The sequence below is a fragment of the Brachyhypopomus gauderio genome, chromosome 14 (genome assembly GCF_052324685.1).
Source record: "Brachyhypopomus gauderio isolate BG-103 chromosome 14, BGAUD_0.2, whole genome shotgun sequence".
Classification (NCBI taxonomy): Eukaryota; Metazoa; Chordata; class Actinopteri; order Gymnotiformes; family Hypopomidae; genus Brachyhypopomus; species Brachyhypopomus gauderio.
In genome coordinates, this window is record NC_135224.1 from 19586450 (window position 1) to 19611865 (window position 25416).

A 25416-nucleotide genomic window follows, 5' to 3' on the forward strand; every position below is an offset into this window, starting at 1 on the left:
CAGACTGTCCCTGTGTCTCTGAACAGACTGTCCCTGTGTCTCTGAGCAGACTGTCCCTTTGTCTCCGAGCAGACGGTCCCTGTGTCTCTGAGCAGACTGTCCCTGTGTCTCTGAGCAGACTGTCCCTGTGTCTCTGAGCAGACTGTCCCTGTGTCTCTGACTGTCCTGCAGGCTTTGAGCTGCCTCCTCGTCTGTGTACCAGAGACACACGGGAGAAGCGGCCCGTTGATTAGCGGCCAGCAGCAGACACCACAGGCACACGGACGGCACATTCAACTAGTCATGGTCACTGTTCCTCTGTTTTAATGTTTCCATTTGTGGACAGGACTCTGTGTTTGGGTTATTTCCTTCTGTCTCTCATTTGGTGTTTAAAAGCTGAATTTGGCATTCATAGAAACCCATGTAAAAATGAGCCTTTTTTGGTTAGAGTGCTGAAGTCATAGAAGACCAGGAATGTGGAACTACAGCCGTCATGAGGAAGAAGAAACGTTGATGGAGTCTGGGGGGGGGGGGGGGGGTTATGGGTAATAGAGTGGGTTACAGGTTACTGGGTTAGCGAGCTGGGACCTCAGCCACACCAGTGTCCTATACTGGGACACCTTGTTTGAGGTGTGTGTCAGAGTTCCTGAGGAGAATTTGTTAGGAAGACAAGCTGGGAACTGTTTCATCTGGGCTCTCACTCTGAGTCTACAGGGTGGCCGCCATCTTGTTTTAATCATATAGCCACTCGTGAGAGAATGTGGGACGTTTTCTTTCTCCAGAGGAAGGATAAACAGCAGTTAGTTATTGACGATCTGCCCCATTGTGGCGGGTCTGAGGAGCCCCGGGCGAGCTTTGTTGTGTGCACATGTGATCGTTTGAGTAATGGAGACCTCTCGGAAGGGTTGTGGGGAATTAAACAGTCATTAGTGGATTTCTGCAAAAATGTGCGTCCGCCTGCAGGAACAGCGGTGCTTTTTAAACAAGGAGCCGTTCCTGCTCTCGTGTGTGTCTCACCCCTCATTTGTCTCATCCGTCTTGACACAGTGTTGGTGCGCTTGACGTGGGTAACACAGGCAAGCTGTGAAAACATTAGGCATGTTGGGAAGAGTAGCGCGGGCTTCTGGGTAAGGAGGGGGCTGAGCTAGCAGTCTTCTCCACATGCTGACACCAGGTATCACCCAGGGAACTAGCCAGAGGGAACTAGCCAGACCTCAGTCCTAAACCCTAAACCCTAACCCTGCTTTCTCCGGAGGGAAGCTTGAAGCTGTTATCTCAAAAGGGCTTAAGGGGAAAAGAAGTCAAGATAAATGCAATAATTCATTAGAAAACACACAGTGGTCCAGGGTCCCGGAGAAAGAGAGAGTCTATAGACTCTCTATGAAGCGTTATAAGAGGGGGATGGCCTGCCACAGAAGCCCACCTACATAAATAAACTCAGAACCGCCGAGACTTGGACCTCACCCGTTGAAAGAACAAACAAGACCAGAGTCGGCCTGGGTCACTTCAAAATGTTTATTTCAACCCCCATCCACCTCCACCCTCCACCGCAACCCTGTGTCCCGGGACCCGTTGCTCCAGAGTGGTCCGGGAGCCGAATACAGAATTGAGCAATCCTCCCCTCTCCCCGGTAGGTGGAGTGCGGGTGGGGGTTTGGTGGTGGGGGCCGACCAGCACCGCACACATGGCCTTGGCTCTCTGCATCCCAACGCAGACCGCCGCATTTGTGGGCTTCTTTTTTCCCGCCGTTCCTGTGCTAATAGCCTGACCACAGCAGGGCGGGTGTGTGTTCTGGGCACACGCAACAGGGCGGGTGTGTGTTCTGGGCACACGCAACAGGGCGGGTGTGTGTTCTGGGCACACGCAACAGGGCGGGGTGTGTGTTCTGAGCACACGCAGCAGGGCGGGGTGTGTGTTCTGAGCACACGCAGCAGGGCGGGGCGTGTGTTCTGGGCACACGCAGCAGGGCGGGGTGTGTGTTCTGGGCACACGCAGCAGGGTGGGGTGTGTGTTCTGGTCTGGGCACACGCAGCAGGGCGGGGTGTGTGTTCTGAGCACACGCAGCAGGGTGGGACGTGTGTTCTGGTCTCAGCACACGCAGCAGGGCGGGGTGTGTGTTCTGGGCACACGCAGCAGGGCGGGGCATGTGTTCTGGTCTGAGCACACGCAGCAGGGCGGGGCGTGTGTTCTGGTCTGGGCACACGCAGCAGGGCGGGCGTGTCTGATGGAGATGCTACACCCGGCTACACTACAGTAGTCCACTGGTGGTGTGGGTGAAGAGTGGGGGAACTACACCTACACATTCAGAGCCTCCATCTCGGGGCTTCCTGCTCCTCCATCTCTCTCTCTCTCTCTCCTTCTCTCTCTCCCTCCTTCCTGCTCCTCTCTCTCTCCCTCTTAGACAATAAAGATTTCTTTCTTTGATCCTAATAAAACCCTGAGGCACTGGTCACTTCTGGCAAAATCTTACTTTTACTTCCCAGAAAACAGTTTGCCCCTTTTGGTCAGAGAAAAGCAGCAGGAAAAAAAAACATTTTCTAGGAAGTGGGGGGGGGGGGCTCTCAGGCTCGATAAATTCATTTCCAGTCTGAATGAGACCAGCAATGTGGAAAACTTTTGCTTTTCACCATGGGCTGAATGTATGTTTCAACTACACATTAAGCTGTTTTAGCAGCCACTCGAGTGCCTAATGTGGGCATTAGCTGTAGCATAATTAGGCCAGGCTAGCCCATACATATGCTAATGAGCAGGCCCTAAATGCCAGCACTAGTGGAAATTTATGTCAGCGCTCATAGAGTCTGATTCAACTGGCAACACAAGCTTGTTTTTTTTTCTCTTCATTTTACGTATTTATTATTTTTTAAACAAATCGTTTATTACAAACCTTAGCACAAACCTGTACATGACAAAAAGATCCTTCTTTAGCACATACAGAAGAACACATGTGCTTACATGCACGTACACACACACACACACACACAGTGTTTCTATAGGTAAGGTATGAAGCCATCACTCCCTTTCAGACATTGTTTCAGCTGCTGGGAAAAGTTTGACTCCATTTGCTGTTGTTGAATTCCACCCCCACCATCCGCACCACACCTCCTCTCTCTTAGACCACACCCCCACCCTCCACACCACACCTCCTCTCCCTTAGACCACACCCCCACCCTCCACACCACACCTCCTCTCCTTTAGACCACACCCTCCACACCACACCTCCTCTCCCTTAGACCACACCCCCACCCTCCACACCACACCTCCTCTCCCTTAGACCACACCCCCACTCTCCACACCACACCTCCTCTCCCTTAGACCACACCCCCACCCTCCACACCACACCTCCTCTCCCGTAAACCACACCCCCTCTCCCCACTCTCCCGCAGACCACACCCCTTACTCCCCTACACCACAGTCTTCCTCATGTGTGTGTATCTCAGCAGTCTTCCTCACATGTGTATCTCAGCAGTCTTCCTCACGTGTGTGTCTCAGCAGTCTTCCTCATGTGTGTGTATCTCAGCAGTCTTCCTCACGTGTGTATCTCAGCAGTCTTCCTCATGTGTGTGTATCTTAGCAGTCTTCCTCACGTGTGTATCTCAGCAGTCTTCCTCATGTGTGTGTATCTCAGCAGTCTTCCTCACATGTGTATCTCAGCAGTCTTCCTCACGTGTGTGTCTCAGCAGTCTTCCTCACGTGTGTGTCTCAGCAGTCTTCCTCATGTGTGTGTATCTCAGCAGTCTTCCTCACGTGTGTATCTCAGCAGTCTTCCTCATGTGTGTGTATCTCAGCAGTCTTCCTCACGTGTGTATCTCAGCAGTCTTCCTCACGTGTGTATCTCAGCAGTCTTCCTCACGTGTGTATCTCAGCAGTCTTCCTCATGTGTGTGTATCTTAGCAGTCTTCCTCACGTGTGTATCTCAGCAGTCTTCCTCACGTGTGTATCTCAGCAGTCTTCCTCGTGGGACTTCCTCCACACCAGCATGGGTCTTTTCACAGGTCTCCTAATCCCACTAATCTGGCCCTCAACACTTTGAAGGTGGCCTGGTCTAATGGAGACAGAGCTGCTAATCCACAACACAGCACTGCTCGCAACTGGGGTGTGTGTGTGTGTGTGTGTGTGTGTGCACAGCCACAAGCAGCTCTGATAATAGTCAGTAGTCAGTAGTCTGGTTGTAGTCAGTAGTCTGGTTGTAGTCAGTAGTCTGGTAGTAGTCAGTAGTCTGGTTGTAGTCAGTAGTCTGGTTGTAGTCAGTAGTCACTAGTCTGGTTGTAGTCAGTAGTCAGTAGTCTGGTTGTAGTCAGTAGTCACTAGTCTGGTTGTAGTCAGTAGTCAGTAGTCTGGTTGTAGTCAGTAGTCACTAGTCTGGTTGTAGTCAGTAGTCACTAGTCTGGTTGTAGTCAGTAGTCAGTAGTCTGGTTGTAGTCAGTATGATCCTAGTGTAAGATTCTCAGCTCATAGGCTTGGGTTCGTTATATGGCCTCACTTCCCAAACAAATCGTATATATGGATTCATGTTTAATCTTATTTAATGTTTCCAGAATGTTTCTTCTGGAAGCTGTCAGCACCAAGTTCTTCTGGGTAAGAACCTGTGTGTTTGTGTCATGGCTGATGTTGTCCTATTGGGTGTATGCAATAAGAGGAGTTTTGGGCTGGTAATAACTGGGTCTAGCAGAGGGAGTGGCACTTGGATGAAGGGGGTGGAGCTTGGGAGGGTTGGCTTCCTCTCTGTGGTTAATTACGTCACCGTCCAGACTGCCTGGTGTGAGAGTGGGCCCGCCCAGCACTGTGTCCTGTAGGGCCGTGGAAGTGCGCTCACGCAGGCTCAGAGTGTGTGTGTGTGTGTGTGTGTGTGTGTAGGGGCTTCAGCTTTCAGTGTAAGGTGTCCTGTGGGTGGTGGGGTTGCACAGACAGGGCTGTATAAGACTGTGGACGGTGCGTGAGACTGAGGATAGTTTGTTTTGCTTCCATGTTGCGAGCAGTGGTCAGACCCTCCTGGAGGGTAATTGTCCCATGATGGTGATGTCACCCCCAGGGCTATGAGAGAGAGAGAGAGAGAGAGAGAGAGAGAGAGAGAGAGGGTAGGGGGAGGGGAGAGAGAGAGTGGGAGAGAGGGTAGGGGCAGGGAGAGAGAGAGAGAGAGCCATTATAATCTCCCAGCAGATTCTGCTCTGATCTTATTCGCTGTTATATTTCTCCCTCTCTCTTCACTGGGTGTCAGTCAGCCGTGTCGTTCCCCCCCCCCCCCCCCCCCTCCAGCCTATAAACTGATTTGCAGTGAGATGTTTGGTCTACCTGCTCACAGCCAGGCCCGTTGTTCCTAAACACACATCCCTGTGTAGCGGAGGCGCTCGGTGTGGGACGAGACCTCCTCCAGCTCCTGGCCCGCCGGGCCGGGGCGGTATGTGTGCGCCTGTCCCTTTAAGCACACAGCAGCGGTGAGTGGGCGAGCGAGGGAGAGAGAGCAGAGCTCCCATCTGGATCCTAGCGTCAGCGCACACTCACTCCACTAGCTGGGTGGTCCAGATGGGAGGACCCAGACACAAATAGCTGTAATTTACTTCAGGAGCCCCTGTAATTACAGGCCCAGGGACGGCATCTCGACTCCTGCAGATGCCTGAATGCATTAAATATGAACATGGCGTGAGGGAAGCGAGACGACGGTGGGGGTGGGTGGGGGGGGTAATCAAGTGGGCGTTTGTATTTTTGCAAATGGATCTGTCCTTGGGACGTAGTGTGGCAGTTGTTTGAAGTAATGTGTTTACATAGCCTAGCTGTAGGAGAGGGGGATGTGTGTGTGGCTGCAGGAGAAGTGTGTGTGTGTGTGTGTGTGTGTGTGTGTGTGTGTGTGTGTGTAGCTGCAGCTAGCACCTTCAGTGAACAGGAGATTGACTGTGTGTGTATATGTATAGCTAGCACCTTCAGTCAACAGGAGATTGTGTGTGTGTGTGTGTGTGTGTGTGTGTGTGTGTGTGTAACTCACACCTTCAGTGAACAGGAGATTGTTTGTGTGCATTTGGCCAATTTGTTTGCAGTCGTGCAGGATAATGTCACTTCTTATCGGCAGTGTATGCACTGCTATTTGGTATTACTGCACTGCAGGCTCACTACACACACACACACACACACACACACACGTTTGTATATGTTCACTTATATGCATGTATATTTGAATGTGAGTTTAAGGTTCTTAACAAATCTCAGACACAGTCCTGCGTTTGTTGTGTTGGTTCAGCTCCCCCAGGACGTGTGTGTGTGTGTGTGTGTGTGTGTGTGTGTGTGTGTGTATTCTGTCTTGTTCAGCAAAGCTGTGCAATGGAGTATCTGCAGTGGGTCTCTGCAGGCTGGTTTCGTACTGATCCGTATCTGGTCTGGCCCTGTACTGATCCGTGTCTGGTCTGGTTCCGTACTGATCCGTGTCTGGTCTAGTTCTGTACTGATCCGTGTCTGGTCTAGTTCTGTACTGATCCGTGTCTGGGCTGGGCCTGTACTGATCCGTGTTTGGGCTGGGCCTGTACTGATCCGTGTCTGGGCTGGTTCTGTACTGATCCATGTCTGGGCTGGGGCTGTACTGATCCGTGTCTGGGCTGGGCCTGTATTGATCCGTTTCTGGACTGGTTCTGTACTGATCCGTGTCTGGGCTGGGCCTGTACTGATCCATGTCTGGTCTAGTTCTGTACTGATCCCTGTCTGGGCTGGGCCTGTACTGATCCGTGTCTGGGCTGGGCCTGGGTTTTGTGAGCTCCCCCATGCTCTCTCTCTCCACCACCTGCAGTAATTAGGGGGAGGGACCCTGGGGGCCCCTCTGTGCACTTTGATGCCTTTCATCACAGCTCTGTGTACCACACGAACAGTGTTTCATCCAAACCTAACACCAGCTTTTGTTCTTCAGGCCATGACACACACACACACACACACACACATACACACACCGGCCCACCGGCAGCTTAACCCTGTGTTCACAGACGACTGTCTTGCGTGTTGGTCCTGTTGGGTCTTAATAAACGATAAACGAGTCACTCTGTCCAGATCCAACACTCACTGGACTGTATGGTGTAAATATACAAATGCCATATTGACTCCGCCCTTCCACACAGCCCTAGCAGGGGGACCCTCACACCAGCCCGTGGGGTGTTTCCTGGACGGGGAAGGTTCAGACAGGTTCAGCCCAGGAGCACGTGGGAATAGAGATGTGAGCTGCTGTAACTGTGAATGAGACTAATTACTTTTTATCTTATCTACCTCTCTCTCTCTCTCCCTCTCTCTCTCTCTCTCTCTCTCTCTCTCTCTCTCAGCTGGCAGTAGGGTGAGCCGAGAACTGCGATACACGAAGGAGAAACAAGGAGATGAGACGGTGTTCACCTCACAGATGCTCATACAGACACCCAAACAGGAAGGAACCAATATTCTTACCCAGGATGCATTGCTTCTCCACCTGGAGGCAGCTCTGTCGGCCAGCAAGGTCCAGGTGTCGCTCTATGGAAAGTGAGTCCCACCTCCTCACGAAGCTGGACACCCCACACCAGCTAAAGACGTCCGCTCATGTCTGACCTCATGTGTCCCGCAGGTCCTGGGACCTTAACAAAATCTGTTTCAAATCGGGAGTTCCGGTTATAGAGAACGTGATGATCGAGAGGGTGAGTTACTGCATTTGGGTGCTTGATTTGTCTTCTGTAACGTGTGTGTTGATGAGCGTTTATCTTCTGTAACGTGTGTGTTGATGAGCGTTTGTGTTCTGTAGATGATTGACAAGCTCTTCCCCTGCATGATCGTGACTCCTCTGGACTGCTTCTGGGAAGGATCCAAACTGCAGGGAGGCTCTGCCTACTTACCGTAAGTCTAAACACACACACACACACACACACACACACACACACACACACACACACACCTCCAAACCAGCAATGCAAGGCTGAATTCGACCACAGTGCTCCGAGCTGCTGGTAGAGGCCACACATCCACTGCCAAACCCCACGCCGGCGGGTCCAGACCCGACATCCAGACCCGGGCAGAGCGCCCCGATCGGGGCGTCGAGAGGCTTGAGCCTGGGGCCATCGTCGTCGTCTTCAGAACAGCAGTGGGTGGTGGGGTCGGGGTTGAGGGGGCGGAGCTTACGAGGTCCAGCCCCCTCACACCTCTCCTACCTACCCCACCCACCCTGGTGCGCGGCGGGGGGGAGGAGACGGTCACTCCTGGGAGGGAGGAGGGGGGAGGAGCCAGCAGGGCTTTCAGGTCACACAATGGGACGCATTCTTTTGGGTTTACGACTGGGTGTCCATCAGCGAGGGGCAGGACGGGCCGGGCTTTGTGTGCCGGGGAACACTGCACATTGTCATGGTAATCGCCCGGGTTCTGAGCTGTAAGTCGTCCACCAAATAAAATGGGCGTTATTGAAGCAGCGAGCCCACAGACCGGGAGAGGGGGAGGGAGAGAGAGAGACAGAGAGAGAGAGAGAGGGAGAGAGAGAGAGGAAGAGGGGGCCTAAAAATTACAGCATGCTAGAAAAGTTCCCTCGCCTGGTTTACCTGTGGTGGATCTGTTTATGTAGCCTTCCTGTCTTTTAGTTATTTATTTAATTAGCCAATGGCTATTCCTTTTGAAATACAACGTTTGAGGAGCTGTCTGTGTGTGTGTGTGTGTGTGTGAGGGAGAGAGAGAGAGTGCTTGTGTCTCACTCTTTCACTCCCTTCCACACCCCCACTCTGCAGGGTGCATATGTATCTGACCAGGGTGTCATTTTAGAGAGGGATTACTGGTGAGAAACACTGTCAACACTGACTGTGTCCAGTTCTTGAACACACAAATGCTCCCAGCTCATCTTAAACCTGACCCTCTCTGCTTGGACTTCCCTGTGGCCTCGTCCGACACTAAAAACTAAAATATCAAGGTAGAAACATGGTTTGGTTCGAACGGCCCCCTCCTGAGCACGACCCTTGAAATATACTCGCCGGACATCTCGGTACTGTGCAGTGCTGGCTGGGACACAGAGGGGAGGTTTCAGATGGAGTTTGGACTGGACCCTTGTGGCACTGAGCAGCGGGTCATGAATTAGAGCGCGAGCCCGCGGGCCGCGTGGAGGGCGGACCCATGCCTTATCAAGACGTCTGGGAGGCGGGCGTAATTGTTCTGACTCCGCTCACGGGTGGCGGGGAGGCTGTGCGGAGATCGGAGGCGGCCGCCCGCCCGCGTTTACGCCCAGGCCGTGAAACAGGATAATGCGTGCTGCTTTACACGGCCACGGTGGCCCGGGGCAGGACGGGGGCGAGAGTGTGGAGCCCACCTGTCTGTCGGGGCGACGGGGGGCGGGAGGAACGCCAGAGGGGTTTCCCTGGAGGCCGAGCAGGGGCGGTCTGTCCTGTCCTGCCTGGACGTACAGCCAGCTGATATTAAACAGGGTTTCATGTTGTTTATATCTTACTGGATGGTGTTTTCTCTCTGACAGGGGGATGCCCGACATACAGTGGATGAACCTCGACCCTCTGAAGCTCATGGCAGAGCTGAGTCAGTTCACCTCGCTGGAGGGCTTCAGGGAGATGCTAGATAAAGCGCAGGTGGGTCACGGGTACATGGACCGCCCCTGCCTGGACCCCAGCGACCCCGATTGCCCCCTCAGTGCCCCCAACAAGGAGCATCAGCAGGTGGGTCGGCCCCGCCCCTTCCTTCCCGCTGTGGCGCAGGGACTGATGGGATTTGTAGTCTTTGATGTTGAAGCCTGCGTGTGCTCTCGCTCAGAGTCCAGACGTGGCAGCAGAGCTCCAGGGGGGCTGTCACGGCTTCTCCAGGAAGTTCATGCACTGGCAGGAGGAACTGCTGCTGGGAGAGAGGACGAAGAACTCCCAGGGTGCTTTGCAGAGGTGAGAGAGACGTGTGCACATCCAAAAGAGAGAGAGAGAAAGAGAAACAGAGAGAGAGACTTTTAATAAACTCACACATGTGTGGAATTCCTTACTCAAGAGGGGACCGGTCTCAGCTACTGACTCCAACCTAGAACACGCCAATTAACTATGATGGACATCCACTAATCCACAAGCGGTTCTGTCGAGCAGGGAGACGGCAGCACCAAGCCGTGACTATCGGACACACAGGGTCACGGAGAACGTGACAGAAAGCAAAGTGAAACGGTGTCACTCCATCACGCTTGTGTTTTTGAACCGCCGCTCTTGATCTTAAACCAGTGGGAGCGTTCGGGTTGGAGGAGAAGCACTGGTGACCCGGTCCTCACCTCTGAGGAGGTCGTAGAAGCAGAGACGTTTGCCGCATACGATGCACCTCCTCCCCACTCACACGAAGGAGTGTCACCTTCTCCTTCTTTAGTACAACACCGCAGATGTCTGGCACTGCTGCTCAGTCTGTGTGTGCATGCGTGCACAAGTGTGCATGCATGTGAGTACGTGTGTGTGTGTGTGTGTGTGTGTGTGGGTCTCACTCCTCTTGCTTGTCCTGCAGTGTGGAGGCCCTTCAGACCATGTTCCTGCTCATGAGCTCCAAGCAGCTGTACGAACACTTCAAGGACGACTACGAGATCCACGACATCAACTGGAACGAGGAGAAAGCCACGGCCATCCTGGAGTCCTGGCAGAGGAAGTTTGTCGAGGTCATTTCCTCCCGCACAATCCTCCTTTCGTTCTCTCCTGCAGAACGTCTCAGTCCAGCCATGTTGGGTGGAGGAGAGAGGTTACGAGGGTGGAGGTGGTGGTTGGAACCATGGAGGTGGAGGTTATTAGTGCAGAGGTGTAGGTTTCCAGCATTGGAGAAGAGTGTGTGGACCAGCCGGTTCCTCAACCTCCTAGCAGAAGAACCCTCTGAGAAGACCACTGTCACACGCTCCGTTATAAGAACAAGCTGTTTTGGTGATAACTAACACCCAGCCTGCTGACCAGAGGAGGACAGAGAGAGAGAGAGAGAGAGAGAGAGAGAGAGAGAGAGAGAGAGAGAGAGAGAGGGCAGAGGGGGGAAGTGTCGAGATGGGGGGGGCACTGTAAAAACAAAGTGCAGAGGTATTTGGTTCCCCTTCAGGTTGTCATGGCGCTGATGGAGGAGCCTGGGGGGTCATGTGATCTCATCTGATCCATCTGACCCCTGACCTCTGGCATCTGTGCTCATTATTCTGCGCTTGTCAAGCTTCTAGAGGACTGGCGTTGTCTTGTTTGTGGGTTATTAGGAGGAAAACCAGGGGGTGGCTAGCAGTGGTAGATACTGAGGGTTTAGACACAGGCCCACAACCATAAATACATATGTGTGTGTACTACATGGTGCGTGTACCGCCCGGTGTGTGTGTGTCTGTGTAGTTCACGGTGTTTTGCGCTGTGTGACTGATGCAGGGTTCTTGTCTTCTCTAGGTGGTCCATGGGAGTGTTCCTCAGAACGCCTCGTCCAACGTCCACGCTTTCTCCACCACCACGCTCAATGACATCATGAAGTCCTTCTCCGATGTCAGCGTCATCAGGGTGGCAGGCGGTTACCTGCTCATGGTAAACACTGACCCCTGTACGGGTCACACACTCAGCTGGGGTCCATCAAGAGATCTCTGGCATTTTTTTATATTGACCGAAACTTAAGTGCTTAAGTGAAGTTTCTCCTTGTGTGTGTGTGTGTGTGTGTGTGTGTGTGTGTGTGTGTGTGTGTGTGTAGCTGGCGTACGCGTGTGTCACCATGCTGCGTTGGGACTGTGTGAGGAGTCAGGGTGCGGTGGGTTTGGCCGGAGTTCTGCTGGTGGCTCTGTCTGTGGCCGCGGGCCTGGGACTGTGTTCCCTGCTGGGACTGTCATTCAACGCTGCTACCACACAGGTACACACACACACACACACTCTCACACACACACCGGTGTGTTCTCCTCCTTCTGAGCGTGATGTCTAAGCGGTGTGTGTGTGTGTACAGGTGCTGCCCTTCCTGGCCCTGGGCATCGGAGTGGACGACATGTTTCTATTGGCTCACTCCTTCTCCGAGACAGGCTCCATCCCCTTTAAGGTACGCCACACCCCCCACACCGCACCTGCTCCTGCACCTCACACACACACACTACTGCCTTGGAGCAGGCCTGTTCACGCAGCTCACCCTGGACTCTGTGTGTGTGTGTGTGTGTGTGTGTGTGTGTGTAGGAGAGGACCGGAGACTGTCTGAGGAGGACTGGCACTAGTGTGGCCCTCACCTCCGTCAACAACATGATCGCGTTCCTCATGGCAGCAATGGTGCCCATTCCAGCCCTACGAGCGTTCTCACTGCAGGTAGTGTGTGTGTGTGTGTGTGTGTGTGTGTGTAGCAGTAGTAAACATGGCTCCAGCTTTTGTTCTCTTTTATGACTCCTGCACCTAAAGCCCCTGCTCTCAAGTTCTGAGAGAGACAGACAGGGAGGGGAAGAGACAGAGACAGGCGGGGAGAGACAGACAGACAGCGACAGGGGGAGAGAGAGATTGAGAGAGAGACAGAGAGAGCTCTAATAGAAAGAGTGAATACTCAGTATATCACCGAGCTGTCAGCCGGCGTGTCTCTGATCTCCCCAGGCGAACGCTGGGTGGTCCTGCCCTCCGCTGATGGGGAGTATAATGTCCACTGGGTGGAGGGGGGGTGGAGGTGGAGGTGGAGAGGGGGAGGAGGGGGAAGGGGGGAGGGGATTGGAGAGGTGGTTATGGAGCAGTTGATTTAGGGCACGTTTTTTTTTACTTTCTGGCATTCAGTCTGAGGCACTAAAACAGCGAGGAAGCTTGAATGTGGCTAGTAGGATTGAGCCAGCAGCTGTGGAGTGATAACACCAACACTCCTCCTAATCCCTCCCTCCCTCCCTCCCTCCCTCCCTCCCTCCCTCCCTCCCTCTCCTCCCTTCAGGCTGCCATTGTGGTGGTCTTCAATTTCGCTATGGTCCTACTCATCTTCCCTGCCATCCTGAGTCTGGACCTGCACAGACGTGAGGACAGACGTCTTGACATCTTCTGCTGTTTCTACAGGTAACCATGACACGCCGTCCCAGACCTCACCGAGGCTTAATTAACACGCCGCAGTTCAGCGAAGGATTTATGCCACTACAGTGGGAGGTGTATTCATGTGTGTGTGTGTGTGTGTGTGTGTGTGTGTGTGTGTGTGCGTTTTCCTTACAGCCCTTGCTCCTCCCGGGTGATCCAAATCCAGCCTCAGGAGTTCTCCGACACCGGCGAAAGCCACGCCTACCCACACGCCCCAGCCACGCCCACCTTCGCCGGCCCCACCATCTCCACCAGCACACACATCACCACCACGGTGCAGGCGTTCACGCAGTGCGACGCCACCGGCCAGCACGTGGTCACCATCCTGCCCCCGACCTCTCAGATCTCCACCGGCCCGCCCTCTGTGGTGCCTCCGCCCGCCCCCGCCCCGGACCCCTACGGCTCCCGCCTCTTCACGCCCGCCAGCTCCACCCGCGACCTGCTGGCCCAGGGCGAGGAGGCCCGGGCGGGAGTCTCGGACTGCGCGCCCCTGCCCGTCCTGCGGTGGAACCTGTCCCGATTCGCTCGCGAGCGCTACGCCCCCCTGCTTCTCCGCCCCCAGGCCAAGGCGGCGGTGCTGGTGACCTCCGTGGCCCTGCTGGGCCTCAGCCTCTACGGCACCACCATGGTCCGCGACGGCCTCTACCTGACCGACATCGTGCCACGCGACACCAAGGAGTACGACTTCATCTCGGCGCAGTTCCGCTACTTCTCCTTCTACAACATGTACCTGGTCACCATGGACGGCTTCGACTACGCCCGCTCACAGAGGCAGCTGCTGCGTCTGCACTCCGCCTTCAGCTCGGTGAAGCACGTGGTGCGGGACAACGGTGGAGAACTGCCCCGCATGTGGCTCCATTACTTCCAGGACTGGCTGAGAGGTGAACACCGCAGGACACCGTCTATGGCAGATGTGTGATGTTGGAGGGTGGTTACTCCTGGTGGTTACTCCTGGTGGTTACTCCTGGTGTTACTCCTGGTGGTTACTCCTGGTGTTACTCCTGGTGGTTACTCCTGGTGTTACTCCTGGTGGTTACTCCTGGTGGTTACTCTTGGTGGTTACTCCTGGTAGTTACTCTTGATGTTACTCCTGGTGGGTTTTCTTGATGTTACTCTTGGTGGTTACTCCTGGTGGTGACACCTGATGGTTACTCCTGGTGGATCCGTGGTGGGTCTGGGTGGTTAATTGCAGTTATATTTGCTGTCTTGTTTCTGACGGCTTTACAACAATTTATCAGTGGCGTGAGAATAATCGGTGACATGGTGTTAGGACGGGGAGCACGGGTCAGGTCGTGTCACGTGATGTCACTGCAGGGCTCTGAGTGGCCACAGGTGAGGGGAGGAGTTCAGTGAGAGGTCAGGCCTGTCTGTCACTCTCTAGCCCCTCCCACCGAGCCTTAAGGCAAGAGTTGGAAGGAGGGTCAGGGGTTATCTTTGCCTGCTCCTGACCCCTCCACCTGGCCTTCACCCACAAGGAGGGCTCAGATGGGAGGAAAACCGGGAGCTTGTGAAAGGAACAGCATGTGAAAAGACAAGTGATTTATTTTGAAAGACAGTGGAAACTGGAGGCAGTTGAAAGCGGCTTTCTCTCACCCCGTCCTGCCCCCACCTACCCCTCCAGCCTCCCCTCCCCGATACCATTTCCTTTTCGTGTGTGGAGGTCTCTGTAATTACAGAATGGTTGTGGAAACAGTTTTTCAGCTGTTGCCAGACTATGTAATTTGGAGAACACGAGGCACACACATCTTTATTCAGCAGAGATGGAGAAACAGACTTGGAGGGAGTGGGGACTTCCAATTGGTGTGTGTGTGGGTGTGTGTGGGTGTGTATGAGTGTGTGTGTGGGTGTGTGTGTGTGGGTTTGTATGAGTGTGTGTATGTGTGTGTGGGTGTGTGTGGGTGCATTGGCATTATCTCCCACCAAGCTCATTCAAGTCTTTCCTTGCCCTGCTCAACACTGGCATTTTTCTGCTATTGAGCTACAGCTATTAAATTGCACAGCATGATGGCATCTGGGTCTGGGTCAGACTCTGGTTCTGGATCTGGATGACCTTGGAGATCTTGTAGGTTCACATCAGTCTAATCCAGGTGTTCTTCAACAGGCCTCCAGGCAGCGTTTGATGCTGACTGGGACTCTGGCAGGGTCACCCGGGACAGCTACCGCAACGGCAGCGACGATGCCACCCTGGCCTACAAGCTCCTCATTCAGACCGGCTCTAAGAAAGAGCCCTTCAACTACAGCCAGGTGTGTGTGTGTGTGTGTGTGTGTGTGTGTGTGTGTGTGTGTGTGCGTGCGTTTGTCCAGTGTGCTACCTCCCGCACGCAGTAGTCTCATTAGTGTCTCTTGTGTAGCTCACATCCAGGAGGCTGGTGGACGAAGACGGTCTGATCTCCCCGGACGTCTTCTACATCTATCTGACCGTGTGGGTGAGCAACGACCCTCTGGGCTACGCGGCGTCCCAGGCCAACCTGTACCCGCACCCCCACGAGTGGATCCACGACAAGTACGACAGCACCGGCGAGAACCTGCGCAGTGAGTGTCCCCCGTCTCCCCCCCGGCACCTCCGTCCCCCCTGTGCCCCCGTGTCCCGCGCTAACCTCCGTCGTCTCCCCCGCAGTCCCGGCCGCCGAGCCCCTGGAGTTCGCCCAGTTCCCCTTCTACCTGAACGGACTGCGGCAGGCGTCGGACTTCGTGGAGGCCATCGAGAGCGTGCGTGCCGTCTGCGAGGAGTTTGCGCGCGAGGGCGTGCCCAGCTACCCCAACGGATACCCCTTCCTCTACTGGGAGCAGTACATCCGTCTGAGACACTGGCTCCTGTTGGCTGTGAGCGTCCTGCTGGCCTGCACCTTCCTGGTGTGTGCCCTGCTGCTGCTCAACCCCTGGACCGCCGGTATCATCGTAAGTCTCCCTCTCTTTCTCTCTCTCTCTCTCCCCCTCTCTCTCTCGCTCTCTCTCTCTCTCTCTCTCTCTCTCTCTCTCCCCCTCTCTCTCTCGCTCTCTCACTCAAATTCAAATTCAAATGGCTTTATTGGCATGAATTGTAAATAACAACTGTTGCCAAAGCAATATTAGAAATAAAAAAATAAATAAATAATAATAATAATAAATACATAAAATTCTTGTAGTGATACAACCAAATCAAAACAAAATGAGACAATACATATATATAATAAAGTTAAAGATTAATAAACATGTTTACATATGGTAATGTGAATCATATATTTACAGAGGTAACAGTAGGTGGGCTTTGTTCTCTGAGGGTGTGACAGTCGTGTACATATTTAGCTGACAGGTAAACACATTCTGGAGTTTCTCCCAAATACACACACATCAGATCTCCAGGTGACCCCAGTGTGTCCTCCAGTGAGGAGAGAGTGGCGTTTACTGAGTGGAGGAACTCCAGTCTGAGGTGTGTGTATCTGGAGCATGAGGAGAGAAAGTGCTGCTCTGTTTCAATGTGTCCTGAGCTGCAGTGCTGACACACTCTCTCCTCTCTGGGCCTCCAGTGCTTCTTCTGACGCCCTCTCTCTATCTCCAGGCTGTGGGCACTCAGTCTGTACATTGTTAGGGTGTATCTGTGTTTTGGGAGTTTAATTTTCGTGAGGTAATTTGCGAGTACATATTCCCTGTTTAATGATCTGTAACATTCTAACTTATTAATTGAGGTGATCATCTGAGTCCAGTAGGTGATATATTCTAATTGTTGTATTTTGTCGATCATTTTGAGGTGTGTTTGAGAGAGAGTGTAGACTCTCTGTCTGTCTGTCTGTCAGACTCTCTGTCTCTCACTCTCTGTCTCTCTCTTCCTCTCTCTCTCTCTCTCTCTCTTCCCCTCTCTCTCTCTCTCTCTCTCTCTCTTTTTCTTTCTCTCCCTCTCCTGATCCTCCTCAGCACAGCTCAATAACCTCACCATAGACAACCACTCTGGAGAGCGCGTAGGGTGGGTTTTCCAAAGGGTGATACACACACACACACACACACACACACACACACACACACACACACACACTTTCGCTACCACCCTTTTGTCATTCTAATGGAAGCTGGAGGGTTTTTTTTAAAGGAGTGGCGGAGGTCTCCTGAAGTCTTTTTACCTCAAACTGCCTTTGTGCAGAAATTCAGGGACAGGACAGATGTACCCAGTCGTGACCTTGGCCTGCTAAACCCATCCATCAGTGCGGGGGAGGGGCGTCTCGGAGAAGGGGGGGGGGCTGTTTAATGGCTGGGAAACATTTCACCCAAGCTGCCGGGAAGCCCACTACCAGAGTGGAAGGACAGAGCCCCAGAAGACCCCGTGTCTCCTCTGGACTATAGAAGTGTCTCCGTGTTTGTGGATTACTGCCTGTAAATCTGCTGGTTACCCCGTGGTTTAGTGATGTCGGTGGTCAGAGTGAATGGAGGCGCACAACAGTGTTCGCATTTGTACTGGGAGAAGACCGTCATGGCCGCCGGCGTATTGTACTGCCAAACCAGTCAGGCCCACTTTGGTGTCGGCGCCTACGGGCCTCGCAGTAAAACGGCTTTGAGCGAGGCCTACAACCGAAGATCTCAAGGAAAAGAACGTTTTGGGATGTCAGTGGAATCAGAAGAGGGGATGTTGTCATATCAGTGTGAGGGTCACACCAGGGGTGGGCAAGGTGTCTCTCATTCGAGCTCTTCTACATTCTCTACAAGGACAGAGAGCAAGATTAAATTGTTGCAGAGGGTGGTGCTGATGCCCTTAGAGGGCGTGTCTCGACATATGTTCAGGACATTACCCCGTAAGGGCCCGCCGCCAACTGGGCTCAACAGGCATGTCTTCACTGTGCCCTCCAGGTCTTCGTCTTGGCCATGATGACGGTGGAGCTGTTTGGTATCATGGGCCTGATGGGGATTAAACTGAGTGCCATCCCCGTCGTCATCCTGATCGCCTCCGTCGGTATCGGGGTGGAGTTCACCGTCCACATCGCGCTGGTGAGGAACACATCACTGGCCCTTCATGCCCAACGTAGCCAAAGTTCATGGTGATGGTTCACGCAGTAATGAACTGGGTTTACTCAGCATGACACCTTCTCTCCATCCCTCTCTCCCCCCATACCTCCATCTCTCTCCAATCCCTCCATCTCCTCCACCAGGGTTTCCTGAGCGCCATTGGGGACAGGAACACGCGGTCGGCCATCGCTCTGGAGCATATGTTTGCACCCGTGATGGACGGCGCCATCTCCACTCTCCTGGGAGTGCTCATGTTGGCTGGCTCTGAGTTTGACTTCATCATGAGGTGAGCAGTCTTCCTCTGCATTTACCGCATCCCCACAATCCTCTGCTGCTGTTTCTGAACGTTTGGGCCTGCAGTTATGGAGCTGTGGGGGGGGCTCAGGCTCAGGCTCAGAGGTGGTGTTTGGTTGGGTGGGTGTTCAGGGTGGAGGCCAGAGAGAGGAGGGGTTGCAGGTGGGAACAAACATCTCACACTTCTCACTCCTCACCTGGTCCTGTCACTCCAGCAGAGTGTCAGAGTGTCAGACCACCATCAGAGTTACGTTAGCACAACAACTGGAGAAAACATCAACGGTGAGCAACAGCTGCTCATAAACACGTAAAGACACACACACACACACACACACACACACACACACACACACACACACACACACACACACACACACACACACACACACACACACACACACACACACATTCTCCACCCTCTGATGTTGAATTTCCCAGTTAAGAGCCACTGTGCCCCATAAGAAAGGATTAAACCCACTCATCTCCACCCGGGTTCAGACCCAACCAGCCATCTCCACCCGGAGACGTTCGGACCCGACCACAGTCATCTCCCATTCATGAGCTGGGCTGGGCGTTTCAGCCTTCAGCAGTACCCTGCCTTTTCTTCCTTCAGACTCACTTAAACGTCTCTCTTTGAAAACAAGCCCAGCGGCAAATCGCTGTGTTCTTCAGCGGACTCTGGCTCTGCCGGGTCCAGACCGCAACCTTGAGAGCCTCAAACAAACCCGGCACTTCCAAATGGCTTAGTTAGAGTACGCGGCAGAACAGGAGAGGAACGGAAAAAAAAACCCAAAAGAAATACACCCAGGGTGGCTTTCTGGCACGCCGACGTTCAGAGCTTCTCCAAGAGTCTGAATCGAGTCAAATGGTGAAAGGATCCTTCTCCTCTTCTGTGTTTTCTTCCCTCTTCCCCACACAGATTGACACAAAGCTGTGTGAAGAGGAGGAGGAGAGAAGCGGTAGAGAGGCCTGGTGTTGGGGGGGGGGGGGGGGGTATGTGTGCCAGCGTTAGGGCGTTCACACTGGGAGGTCCTGTTTAGTGGGAGAGAGGGAGCGAGAGAGAGAGAAACAGAGAGAGAGAGAGAGAGAGAGAGCAAGCAAGCAGGCCTGCTAGTTGGGGAGCAGCGTAAGCACACTGTGCTGTAAACATCTCCTGGCGTTGGGGCACTGAATAAACACCAGAACAAGCTCGGTGGCTCGGCTCAGAAACAGCCCCTCATCCCCCCATTCGGAATGGAAAAGATTACAGTTTATATAAACAACAGAATTCCTAACACAGGACTACTCTGGAGGTCTGTCCCTACTGGGGCCCAAGGATAACGGCCCTTCTCACAGTCTCTCTCTCTCTCTCTCTCTCTCTCTCTCTCTCTCTCTCTCTCTCTCTCACGCTCAGTCTCTCTCACTCTCCCTCTCTCTTTTAACCCCTTAAATAAATCACGCTCTACTTTCAGAATGTAGTTAGTAAAATAAACAGGCGTTTTTCTGCAGTCTTCAGCATGTGTACAGGATAGCGAGCGTCCGTGGTTCACTGCAGTGGAGCTGGAGACGTCGGGCTTAAATAAAACACCACCACCTTCCAAACAGCCCACATGTTTTCATGGAACATTACAAACATTATGAAAATAGCGGTTGCTTCATTCTTTGGCCGTTTGCTTCAGAAACGCTGCTCGTTTTGGCGGGAGCGATTTGTCTGCCTGTTCGAGGGCATAAGCTCAGACGCGAGATGCTTGTTTTGCGCCATGGAGAAACGAGAATGAGAAGGACTCACTGACCGTCAAATAGGTCATTACGGTTCCTTCCAGCTGAAGATGCTGCGATTCCCTGAATTAAAAAGTAGAACTGCAGGACTCGGTGATGGAAACCAGACAAATATAGATCCACAATGGAGGTGTGTTGGCCAACAGACCCGTGATGTTTCTAACAGGGTCTTTATTCATTGGCTTGATGGTGTGATGTCATGGCAAATATGCATGCTGATTGGAGGAGACAGTAAGCAGCAGTACTGTAATACTGGAGTGTTCCCAATAGATGTGCCAGAGGTTAACTGGTTTTGTTAGTTGTGACATAAGCAAGATGTATGTGTGTGTGCGTGCGTGCGGGTGTGTGTGTGTGTGTGTGTGTGTGTGTGTGTGTGTGTGATAGAGTGTGTGCGCGCGTGCGTGCGGGTGTGTGTGTGTGTGTGTGTGTGTGCGTGCGGGTGTGTGTTTCTGTGTGAACATTCCTGACCAGAATCCACATCCTTGTTTTCCCAGATTTTGTTCTTCTTTTTCTAACCTCCAGAAGGCTGAATTGTGTTGAAGTGCCACTCTCTAATTTTCTCCTGCACTCTCTCTCTTGTGGTGAGGGGCGACCTCCCTCACTGCTGTGAGTCTCAGAGACGCAGACGCCCCCCAACTTCTCCAGACCATTACAGCTCCACTGCTGCCTTCACACACCAGTCTAGAGCCACATACCATCTCCCCTCCACCCACACACCCCTCCACCCGCACACCTCTCCACCCACACACCCCTCTGCCCACACGCCCTCCGCCTACACGCCCTCCACCCACACACCCCTCCACCCACACACCCCTCCACCCGCACACCTCTCCACCCGCACACCTCTCCGCCCGCACACCTCTCCACCCACACACCCCTCCACCCACACACCCCTCCGCTCACACACCCCTCCGCCCACACACCCCTCCGCCCACACACCCCTCCGCCCACACGCCCCTCCACCCACACGCCCCTCCACCCGCACACCTCTCCACCCACACGCCCCTCCACCCACACACCCCTCCGCCCACACACCCCTCCGCCCACACACCCCTCCGCCCACACGCCCCTCCACCCACACGCCCCTCCGCCCACACACTCCTCCGCCCACACGCCCCTCCGCCCACACGCCCCTCCACCCACACACTCCTCCGCCCACACGCCCTCCACCCACACACCCCTCCACCCGGCGGGGCAGCGGCTGGCTGGGGGTGAGAGCAGCGGTCTCTGTGCAGGGTGATGGGACAGTGTGTGAGGGTGCATCGGGGCCGCGCTGGTCTCCGTGGCTACCTGAACCCCATCTGCATATATCCCTCAGATAAGTGGCACTTGGGTTAGTTCCACTGTGTAGAGAAGGAGCTCGGGTCATGACCTGTGGGGAGCGCCACTCCTCATGGGTGTGGTGTGATTATGTTTGAAGGCACCTCAACAGCAGCCGAGGGAGAAGTGATGGCCAGCTCACTGTAAACACAGGAGTGGGTGGCACGACCAGCGTGAAACAGGATCTCAATGAGATGGGGTATTACGCTGAGGAAGGGAAAATTACATTAACAGCAATGGCAACTCAGGGGCCATAGGCAGGGAAGAAAAGAGAGAGAGAGAGAGAGAGAGAGAGAAGGGGAGAAGGAGGCAGTGTGTGTGTGTGTGGGAGAGACAGAGAGGTGCGTGTGAGAGGGAGAATAAGAGAATGAGAGAGAGAGAGTACTCTGGAGCAGGGTGTGTGTGTGTGTGTGTGTGTGTGTGTGTGTGTGTGTGTGTGTGTGTGTGTGTGTGTGTGTGTGTGTGTGTGTGTGTGTGTGTGTGTGTGTGTGTGTGAGAGAGAGTTCTCTGGAGCATGGTGAGTGTTTCTGACACGTAGAATCCGCTCACTAATGTAAACACATTTGTTCTGGAAGTGGAAGGCGGTGATGATGGATGAAGCCTCCAGGAGGGAGAGAGGCTGAACGCAGCAGGAATCAGGACAGGAGATGAGACGTGGGGAGATGAGACACAGGGAGATGAGACACAAGGAGATGATGAGACGTGGGGAGTCAAAGAGGGCCAGCTGCGGCTGCGTTGCCCTGGGCGATGAGCACGCAGCCACAACCCCATGTTCTAGTCATCCAGGCCTGGCTCGGTCCAGTAAGACGCTTGTCCCTCTCATGTCTCCTGCAGGTACTTCTTTGCGGTGTTGGCCATCCTGACCCTGCTGGGGGTCCTGAACGGCCTGGTCCTGCTGCCCGTCCTGCTGTCCGTCGTGGGCCCTCCGGCCGAGGTCGCCCCTGGCCACGCCGGCAGCTGGCCGTGTCCTTCTCCCGAGCCGGTGCCTCCACCCATGACCCACCACGGCTACTACAGCACCCCCACCCCCAGAGCTCCACGCCAGGCCTTCGCAGACACCTCGGACTCCGAGTTCTACTCCGAGACCACCACCGCGTCCGGGAACAGCGAGGAAGACGTCAAACGGGGAGACGGGAGTGCGTACGCCACGTCTGCTGCTCAACGCCCGATCTCGCTCGTTCTCCTGGAGACAAGCCCCGCCCCCAGACTCACGGTAGGTCTCTCGCACGGGACGGTGGGGAACTGATGTCACGCACGGATCAAACCTCTACCTCATGTTATTCAATGATCCCGATTGCCGATTAGCTGATCGTTGGATGTTTCCAGGTGGTGAAACCCTGCGTTGAAGACCCAGCCGAGGTGACACAGGACGCCGTGAACTCCGTCTGCTCGCAGGTCACGCGATGGGATGGGAAACAGGAGCTGCGGGGACTGAAGAGGCAACACTTGCCCAGCGACCGGAGCCACTGTGCGGGCAGGACTACTCACTGTGGCCCCAGGCTTCAGCAGGCCCGAGGGCCACAGTCCAACAGAACTAAAGCGCCGCCCCACGCCACCGGAGCGCTGCAGCGCCCTGGCAACACTGTCACCATGGTGACAGCCACAGCCTCGGTTACGGTGGCCGTGCACCCCAGCCTGCCGGGGTCGTACCAGGCTTATATGCACGAGGGTTTTGAGGATAGTGAGTCGGACTCTTTTGAGGACTCAAAATGGACGTCACAGACCTCCACGAGAGCTCCACAGCCCTCCCACAGAGACTCTTTAGAGCTTCAAGATCTGGAGTCCCCAGAGAAGAACCAGCATCAAGCTAACCAGGGTCTAGGTGAGCGGAGCAAACGGGTCACATCTGGGCACGTTTAAATAAGTTAGCATTTAGCATTTAACAGATTTAGAACTGACAGACAACGTAGTCGTGGGGCTAAACTGGGTTGTAGTCGTCCTCACACTCTTCTTCTTTTGTGTTGTCGTGCAGTTGCTACATGGATCCAAGCAGCCAAAGATTGCTAGACGTCCCCCATGTCCACGTCCCTGTGTCTGGAATCTCTCTGGCTGTCTGTGGACATCCTTATCCTCAGCCCTGCCTCTCCAAACTGAACATCACTCTCACAGACGAGAGGATTTATTTAAAATATATTAAAAAAGGTCTTCTTTTAATATTATATTTACATTTATAAATATATATTTTAATACTAAAAGAGAGGGAAAACTATTTAAAAGAGTACTGTACTTGTGTTCTGATATAAAAGGCAGAGGTATAAGAGGATTTGAGAATTGTTTCCTCCTTTGTATAGATTTAAAAATGTGCTATATGTAAAAATTCAGAGAAGTGAAATATTAGGTTATTAAAAATGCAAGGTCAGTGTTCTTTTTTTTTTTTTTTTTTGCTGCTACATGACGTCAGATTTGAGATGATTGGCCGCGAGAATATGCAGTTCCGCCTCCTCAGCGTAAGCTGAAGCATTGGCCACGCCCCTCCCAGCTCAGCCACACCCTCTCCTGCCCTCTCACTACTTGTTTCGTTTTGTGGTTGTGTTTGTAACCTGCAGAAGCTCACGACCCCTCCTCTCTGCCTTGTCTCTCAAAGCAACTTGTTCTTTATCATCCTTCCGTTTGTGTGTTATTGTTTGTTTGTTTTTCATTTCTTTTTGTGTCCCTTCATTGTAACGACTGGGTCCTCCTGTTGCCACTTCATGGTGACTGTTTTGTGCGTGAGGCTCTCTGTTCTTGCTCTGCTTGTGCGTGGGGTGGACACACAGTCTACTGTAGTCTAGGGACTGTTCACTCCACAAGGGCTCGTCCAGAAATCTCTCCTGTTTCATCTCTGGACCGCGGTGTGCGACTAGAGGGTCCGTGGACTTAGATCCACAGCGTTTGAACCAGTTTGAACCAGTTTGTCACCCAGCCGTGATTTAATATCTGGCCTCTTGCAGTCTGAAACTCTGAATACTTGAAGGGTGGACAGATGTGGACAGACATGGACATTGTTTTTGATTGCTTTAGCTATGTGTTCAGGAGGCTCAACGCTCGTCAAGGTTCTCCCACTAAAACCGTCGGAGACGTCAATGTTAGACACAGTTTACCTAAATGTTTTTCATAAAGGGAATTTTATTTATGTGCAAAGGGAGGGCGATGTATTTTTCTCTTGCGTCTGTCAGTTTTTCAGTACCGCTCACAACACTGCCAGATTAAATCCTGGAAACGAGAGATTTGGTCAACAGCGCCCACTTTATATTTGTGATAACGGAACTATAAACAGAACGATACCTCACTACAGATTTGCCAAGACAACACAATCCCATACGGCACAGAACACACGTGTCTGCGAAGTGTGTGTGTCCGTGTGGTGACCACAACAGGAAGGCAGTGAGGATGGCGTGTCCTGCGTACGGCTGCAGCTCTGTTTCAAATGTATGTCATGCCATATGAATTATTTATATAAAATTTTTATTTTTGTAGATTGTACAGATGTTAGTTACTAGATTGAAGTTATATTTTTAAAGAGTAAATATATTATAAATGCAAATTTATATATATAATATCTATTTGTTGAATTTTGTATTGTTTTGGATGGAGGGTTGTGATGTGGTGGAGAGAGCGGAGGGCGGATGTGTGTGGTGGAGAGAGCGGAGGGCGGATGTGTGTGGTGTTGGCTAAAACAGCTCGGCCAGCTCTGAGGTCTTGTGATGTCCACCTTGGGGAGATTTCTTTGCCTTTCTTCATGTAAAGATTTGAAGAATTTCTGTTTTTGTTGTTGTCTAAAACACTGTGACTTCAGAAAACTATGTGCGAGAAAACACGCACATGCACACACAAACACAAACACACACACACACACAAACAGACCTTATGACCATTTTCCTTCATCCTTAATAGGAATTCAACTAACAAAATAAATGTTAAAGTTCCAACTGAATGAATCTTTGTTTTCTTTTTACAAGCCTTTATCATTTAAATTATTATAATTATAATAATTATTCTTTTTACAAGCCTTTGTCATTGAGCGTGAAGTGGTGTGTGCTCCACACACTATAGTGTAGAAGTGGTGTGTGCTCCACACACTAGTGTAGAAGTGAAAGGCTGGAGAGGGCTGCTCTGGTTTATCGTATCGTGTGTCAGGGTTCTCTGCTTAGTGACTTGGCACAAA

At 52.9% G+C, this 25416-nt stretch overlaps 1 protein-coding gene across 1 annotated transcript in view; it reads left to right on the forward strand.

The window, feature by feature from the left end:
• The window catches only part of ptch2 (patched 2), a 30311-nt gene extending 5132 nt beyond the window's left edge, over positions 1-25179 (forward strand). Inside the window, exons 3-22 of the mRNA XM_076972933.1 lie at positions 7269-7458; positions 7541-7610; positions 7715-7806; positions 9416-9611; positions 9706-9827; positions 10420-10567; positions 11313-11444; positions 11605-11760; positions 11851-11940; positions 12072-12197; positions 12796-12914; positions 13065-13810; positions 15031-15173; positions 15281-15461; positions 15547-15827; positions 17745-17882; positions 18044-18186; positions 22107-22485; positions 22599-23094; positions 23245-25179. Of these exons, the coding sequence (XP_076829048.1) occupies positions 7269-7458; positions 7541-7610; positions 7715-7806; positions 9416-9611; positions 9706-9827; positions 10420-10567; positions 11313-11444; positions 11605-11760; positions 11851-11940; positions 12072-12197; positions 12796-12914; positions 13065-13810; positions 15031-15173; positions 15281-15461; positions 15547-15827; positions 17745-17882; positions 18044-18186; positions 22107-22485; positions 22599-23094; positions 23245-23279 (3983 nt within the window). The 3' untranslated portion in view covers positions 23280-25179. The remainder of the gene's footprint in view (positions 1-7268; positions 7459-7540; positions 7611-7714; positions 7807-9415; positions 9612-9705; positions 9828-10419; positions 10568-11312; positions 11445-11604; positions 11761-11850; positions 11941-12071; positions 12198-12795; positions 12915-13064; positions 13811-15030; positions 15174-15280; positions 15462-15546; positions 15828-17744; positions 17883-18043; positions 18187-22106; positions 22486-22598; positions 23095-23244) is intronic.
• Positions 25180-25416: the final 237 nt, after the last annotated feature.